Source organism: Colobus angolensis, unplaced genomic scaffold (assembly GCF_000951035.1).
Source record: "Colobus angolensis palliatus isolate OR3802 unplaced genomic scaffold, Cang.pa_1.0 Scaffold425, whole genome shotgun sequence".
Classification (NCBI taxonomy): Eukaryota; Metazoa; Chordata; class Mammalia; order Primates; family Cercopithecidae; genus Colobus; species Colobus angolensis.
Genome location: NW_012117655.1, coordinates 1,112,280 through 1,119,779, shown reverse-complemented (window position 1 = coordinate 1,119,779; position 7,500 = coordinate 1,112,280). Strand labels below are relative to the sequence as shown.

The window sequence follows — 7,500 nt, the reverse complement described above, 5'->3', positions numbered from 1 at the left end:
TTGCAAGATGCAATTTTATTGTTATTCCCCGCTCAGGAATGTTTTAACTTTTACTCTCAAAATGTAAATAAAACACTGTAACTTAAAAAACTCAAATCATTAGATTAAATTAAAATACTAGTTAAAAAGTTTGATAACCATTAAAAGAAAACATATTGGGAATGGAAAAGAAACACCATTCATTATACTAACACTATTTGTAGCACTATAGTAAAAGGGCCCATCAGCATTTCCATTATAACCTCCATTTTTCATGGGTTACAACACTGCTGGCACAGATCCATTAGCACTATACTTACATAAGAAGTGTCAGCTTGGAATACATACATGTTTCTAACTAATAAGTTTTGCTCTTCCCAAAGAAGTAATCATTACAAAGTTAAAATACCAGAAACTAAAATACTCCTCCTCAAAAACAGTTATACACACACACACACACACACACACCCCATTAAGAGCTGAGGAGAAAAAAATTCACTTGTATTTACATAGGGATTTTATAGATCCCAAGGTAAAATGGCCAAAAATAATATGCCTTGAAATATAGTATTTGTTGTTGTTGTTGTTGCTGTTGTTTTGAGACAGACTTTCACTCTTGTTGCCCAGGCTGGAGCGCAATGGTGCGATCTTGGCTCACTGCAACCTCCGCCACCCAGGTTCAAGAGATTCTCCTGCCTCCGCTTCCTGAGTAGCTGGGATTACAAGCACCCACCACCACACCTGGCTAATTTTTTGTATTTTAGTAGAGATGGGGGTTTCACCATGTTAGCCAGGCTGGTCTCGAACTTCAGACCTCAGGTGATCCACCTGTCTCGGCCTCCCAAAGTGCTGGGATTACAGGCGTGAGCCACCACGCCCGGCCTGAAATATAGTTTAAAAGAAAAAAACCCACACACTCCCATACACAGTATGGCTGCTCAGTATTCAAACTATCACTGATTTAGGATTACTGAACAATTTCAGAAGGAACCAAACATATAAATCCCATCGTTGTTCTACCTGTGTCATTGGTGCCCTTTCCCAGCTCCTGCAATTCTCATCCCTGGCACCTCCCCATCTTGTTGTATGAGACTTTTACATTCTTTTCCTACTTTCTTGCTAAGGCCTTCTGCCAACATGCCAGGAGAAATGCCCAGCAATCTGGGCCGCCATCCAGGCCCCACCCATCCTGTCTCCCCCCAGGATGTAAGTAGCTTCAACATCACAGGGGTGGTGCTTAAAATCCAATATTGCCCAAGCTCTGGGAGCCTAGGACTCAGGTCTAAAATAACTATTAGTGTTATTTAGTTACATTTGGAATTAACAGGTTTCCGTGGGTTTGTCTGGCTTGTAGACACTTACAACAGTGTGTCTTTTGGAAAATGTATTCTGAATTCTACCTAAACCTCACAACTCATTTAAAATTGAGTACAATATTACCATATGATTCAGAAATTCCAACCCTAGGTATATACCCAAAAGAAATGAAAACAGAGATTCAGACAGATACTTGTACACAAATGTTCATAGTAGCTAAAAGTGGACACAACCCAAATATCCATCAACAGATGAATGAATAAACAAATGTGGTATAAACATACAATATAATATTATTCAACCATAAAAAAGAATGAAGTACTGGTACATGCTACAACATGGATGAACCTTGAAGATATGTTAAGTGAAAGAAGCCAAACACAAAAGGACAAATATCGTTTGATTCCACTTACAGGAAATAACTACAATAAAGCAAATTCATAGAAAAAGTAGATTTAAAATTCCCAGGGGATTGGGGGAGAAGAAAATAGAAAGTTATTGCTTAGTGAGAATAGAATTCGTGTTTAGGGTGATGAAAAACTTCTGGAAATACACAACGGTGATGACTATACAACACTGTGAATGTACCAAATGCTACAGAATTGTGCACTTTCAAATGGTTAATTTTATATTATGTGAATTTCAAATCAGCAAAAAACCTCAATATAGTCAATTATCTACAAGTATATAAAAACTGAAATAGCAGATTAAAGTATATTTGTTCTGTAAAGAAGATGTAGTGAGGAAAGAAGACTGAGTCAAGAGCTAGAAAACCTGAAAACTTGGGTTCAAGCCCTAACTCCACCATTCCTAATGAGATCATCTTAAGTGAGTCATTTCCCCTGTCTGAGCCTTAGTCTCATCATATAAAAAACACAGGCACTATCTGCTCTCCTTAATTCTAGGCTGAGAATCAGAAAGTACACTGAAATGTCTAACATACCAAAAAAAAGGCATTATAATAAATAAAAAGTTGGAATGAACTGGAACCCAAAAAGGAAAAGGATGAACACATGCTTTCACTTTCTAACATCTTATCTCTTACTTTAGATACTAGGTTTTAGGCAAATCTTAAAACATTATTTGTGTTGGAGGAGGTTTAAAACAGTCTAGGATGATTCTTGGAGCTTATGAAGTTGGGAGACCAACTCAGTTTTGGTCTAAATCTGCAGAAGCAAATCCAGTTAGGATCAGATTCTGTCACGTGAAGTAAGAAACAAAATAAGCTCCAAAGGATTCTAGATTTAACCTGTATTCTGTGACTGTCTTTCAGATTATAAAGCATCTATGGTTGGAATGGGGCCATTTCAAAGCTTCACTAGTGATATGTTGGGTAGGAAGGAGAAATTGAGTCTATTTTGGTTAGAACCCTCAATAAATCAGGCTCCAAGTGCTAAAGGGGGAGAGGAAACAGGATTTATAGCTTTTTCACTAGTGGCACAAGTCTTCTTGTATAGTAACATTGAATTTATCCAACACAACCAGGGAAGGTGGTTAAGTTCCATTTGTTTGGAAAATAAAAAAGGAAATGTGTCTCCTTAAAATATTTACAGGAAATAGTTGAAAATATATTACAAATATTACTTAGTCTAGTAATTATATGTTTAATAAAGGTAACGTAGCTAATATTTTCAAAATCCCTAAGAAACCCAAGAAAAAATGCAAATATAAAACAATACATTGGTTTATGGATCCATGCTGAATCCATACAAGTATACAGGTGTAAGACTGAACATGCATGTAACTTGTTAGGGGATTGATATACATGGTCTACATATTCTGGTGTAGCAAGGAGGATTGTGTATGATAGGGTTCTGGTAGCCTGAATTCTAATCTAAGGTCTACCATGTGGTGATCTGTTTGACCTTGAACATTTCCTATGCCTCTGTCCCCTCACCTATATAATGAGAAGATTAAGTAATAGTTTTTTAAAAAGTATTTTTGGTTTTAAATTTTAAGCAGTAGAACCTTTTCTTCAAATAAACTGTTTCAAAAAGCCCACTATTTCAGATAAATAAACTCAGAGCCACTCTATTTGAAATAAGGTAAGGAATCCAGATGCCTGTCTACTTTCTGCTACCTTATTGTTCTGGCAAGTCCCTGAGGTGCCTCTGAAGAAGATTTAGGACTCCACAGAATACAGTATGAAATCCACTGTCCCAGATAAAGCCTAAGGTTCCTTCCTGTTCTAATATGTTCTGATTTCACTAATCTATGCATTTTCAAATGTCCCATATAAATGCTTATTTTTGGAGAAGTTCTTTTATTTTGAATACATTTTTGGAAAATAGAGAAGAAAAAGTTCAGGAAAGCTTTCCAATCCTAAATCATGCTAATCTACTTTATTTTAACACTGCCACACAATTAAAGCAATTAATTAGATTACAGGAATGAATTTTCCACTTGTATTTTTTGATTTTTTTCTTAATATAACTTATAATTTGGTATGAATGATTTATTTCACATTTTAATATCTTTGTAGGGGTAACATTTTACACACACACACACACACACACGCGCACACACACACACACACAGAGTTCCTTTCCAGTTGCTTATTGTGCTCTCAGATCTATTCAATCACCATTGGCAATCAGCATTAAAAGCCAATCTGCCCTCTGGTTAGGAGCTAACTTGGTGCTCTAACCCATCTTTACAAACCTTGCTATATACCTTAATCCTTTCAAATGCAACTGTGACACAAAGTATCACAGACTTTTAAAAACCTGTTCTCTTGAAAAAAAAAATTGTGGAGCATCAGTAACCAGATAGTATTCTCAAATTTCAGTGATCTAGTCCATGGAGCCATCCCCTATGCACAGTGCTCTGTTTCATGCAGTACATGGCTTTAGCTGGCCAAATCTTTTTTTCCCCAATGAATCAGTAGAACAGTAAAGATCTTACTTTTTTTTTAAGCAGTGGCATATCAATGAGGCACAGATGTGTATTCCAACTCTGCATGGATGAGCACACTGTTCAACAGTGCTGGCTCACACGGTATCAGGGCGAGTTATCACTTCCCATGAAGGCACTCTTATCACCAGGGCCCAGAGAGGTGGCTGCAAATCGCAGCCTTTTTATTTTCAAGGCAGTTTTGCTGAACATTCAGGCTTCAAAGATTCACACTTCCAAAACTCTATAAGAGTTTGTGAACGCTCAATTTGCCAAAACTGTTTACAGTGTAATTGGGCACCGTACCTGTGTCCATGAGATAGCGAAGGCGCTTCTCCACCAGCGCGGCACGGGTGTCAATTTGCTTTTGCTCATTCTCTAGTGCTGCCAATTCTCCTACAACATACTGACTGGTGTCTTTGAACCCTTTCTGTTAACAAGAACAAACAGGAAGGAAAAAAAAATCACTTGTAAGTTGCATTTTTCCTTTCTATAAACACTTAGTAAAGCACTTACCTAGAGAACCAAATACACCCTTAGTATCACCCTTAGTACCAAAAGCAACTCTCTGTGATTCAAAAAATTTTCATATGTATTACATATACCAAACTTTTGTAAACAGAGAACTCTTCAGCTGTTTACTATTATATTTATAATTTCACAGCCAGATTTGCCAGATTTTAAAAGTTAATGCTAAGTTTAAAAAAAAAACCTTAGAGTTAAGTCAGTGTTATTTAAGCATGAACAAAGAAGATAATTTTTCCCTTTGTGATTATCAAAACAAACACCAATGACACTTTTAACTCAAAAGTGTAATATACAAAAATGGAGTTTTACTAAGGAATTGACCTTGAAAGCATCCATCCTGAGACAGTCAGACACATTTGTTCTATGGAAATACAAAAGAGATACATTTTTTAAAAAATGATTACATTATTTAAAAATACTTTAAAAATGATAAAAAGGGAAGTTCACAATATCTCCAATTTTCCCTCCAGCTGGCTCCTGTACTTTAATATGCCATTCTGTTGATGTATTACTAATTATTACAGTTGTAAATAGCAACCTGACAGGTGGTTTCAAACCTTGCTACACAGGATCTAAGAAAACTCATATTGATTTTGTTAATCTTCCATTTAGCCAAGTTTGGATTTTAATTTGAAAATTTACTTTTTGAACCACCCATGTTTAAAAAAATATATTTTTTATGTATGTGTGCCAGTATACCTTTAATTTTAACAATCATATTACAAATTTAAATCATCAAAGTCAGGGCTATTTATGGTATAGTCATAAAAACTGATTAATTATGGCTCCCTTTGGATTACCTGTTTACCTTTTGACATTTCTGGGGCTAAGAGATCTAATTAGCTAAGAAATACTGAAGAACTGATTAAATGATTATTCTTACCACCACCAATACTATCATAAGCACTTATAACATTATTTATTCAGAGAAATAAGTGTGAACAAACTTCTTCTGTCAAATTCCTTCAGTACCTAGCATATGAATCTCTTAGAAGCTATAAGGAATTATATTTCACTACTCCTTAAACAGAAAATAAAATCAAGAATTATGTTAATTATGAACATATTTTAGAATTCTCATGATTAATGAATATGTCTAACTATATGTATAACTTGCATACCTTTTGAACTGGTAAGTAATTTGTACTCATATGTGACCTCAATCTATACCAACTTATTATTAAATTGATTATGGTAGCTGACAAACTTAAAGTTAAAATATTTTAAGAAATCATAAAACTAAATTTCTCAGGATAGTTTGATTTTAAAAGTCATTGTATTTTTAAAAAATTTATACAAAATGGATATTCTTCCATCTCAATGCAAAATATAGCAGAAAAAATACAATAATAGAATAAATGTTAATGGTAACTTTAAAATCTGGGATAATCTGGTGAATGCTTTTTGAACCTATCTACCAGAGAGTAGAACATTTTCAAAAGGGAAATTTTCTTTTCTCATTCCCATAGAGACAGACAAAACAAATACAGTAGTTTGCAAAGACAATACAAAAAACAAATATATAAGGAAGCAGAAGTGATAAGCAACACACAAACTTCATTGCTCTTACTGACTGGTTCAGTTAAAAATAGAAAGAAATTTCATAATCAGGTATCTTTAGTGTGAGTACATAGTATACTTAAGTATTCTGTAACTTAAAAGTTATACCAAATACTTCATCAGGATTATCAGTGAGCTGTTCTTTTCTAGCTCATACCTTTCCAGGTCTTCTAAAGTAAACAACTTAGAATGAGAAGATTTTAGAGTCCTAAAATGTAGTTGGTGACTCTGAGTGTACTTGTAAGGATTTCAAAATCCAACAAAGAATATTTTAACACTGAAAACAATGAAAATACCTAGAAAAACTGTAGATAATTTAAAAAGTAGTACTATTAAAGACAGCTATGCTTCCAGACAAAAATTCAAGTTAAAACTTGTTCTTCCTGCTTCTGTCCCGCAGCTGTCCATCAAAAGCAGCTTTCTCCCTGCGGTCTATCAAATATTTCCCTCACAAATCAATTTTACACATGATCAGCCCATACCCCTACTGAGCTGAACCTCCCCGTTAATTAAGTGAAGAAATTACCATATATATTATATTAATGCAAACATCATTCAGCTAGTAATTCACGGCTGATCTGGATAATGGAAAGGTTGAACACCCATTAACCCAAGCCAACAAAATGGGTTGGCTGAGAAATTCTAGCAGGTCTCATGTGACTTTTCCCTCTAACTGCAGCTCTGCGGTATCTGCTATTGTAATAATTAAAATCCTCCCGGTAGATCAATACTGGAATCTCTTTATGGGAAGTGCCCTGATGGAAATGTCTCAAGGAAACTGGGGCTGTGGAACTCTGAAAAATTCATTTTTTTTTTATCTGACAATTATCACCACACTGCAGACTAATTCAACAGTGCACCCCTCTCACTCTGCTTTGAATGCACTGGAGATTGACATCTTAAAAAACCTAACATCTCATTTTAACAAATAAAGGCACTATTTCCACATACAGTTTGGAATTATCAGCAATCATGAAACCACACAAAAAATTAATATACATTAAGCACTTCATCTTCTGATGGCTTCCTCTGAGTTTCAGTTATCGCTGCCTTCTCCTCATTTCCTTTCTTTGTATCTTCCTGTATTGATCTCTGCCTTTTCATCTCTTAAAAAAAAAAAGAGGAAAGACATGTAAAATTATTATAAAGCTTGATATTTGTGTATTGAAATGTGAATTTACATTACCAGATTATTTATATATATATATATATAAACTATATATA

General features: G+C 34.8%; 1 protein-coding gene across 2 annotated transcripts in view; it reads right to left on the bottom strand.

Annotated features, from left to right (window-relative positions):
• The window catches only part of EHBP1 (EH domain binding protein 1), a 317,715-nt gene that overhangs the window by 44,576 nt on the left and 265,639 nt on the right, over window positions 1-7,500 (bottom strand). For both annotated transcript variants that reach the window (XM_011956827.1, XM_011956828.1), the window contains 2 exons: window positions 7,276-7,382; window positions 4,495-4,618 (listed from right to left, as the gene is read on the bottom strand). In XM_011956827.1, the coding sequence (XP_011812217.1) occupies window positions 4,495-4,618; window positions 7,276-7,382 (231 nt within the window). The remainder of the gene's footprint in view (window positions 1-4,494; window positions 4,619-7,275; window positions 7,383-7,500) is intronic.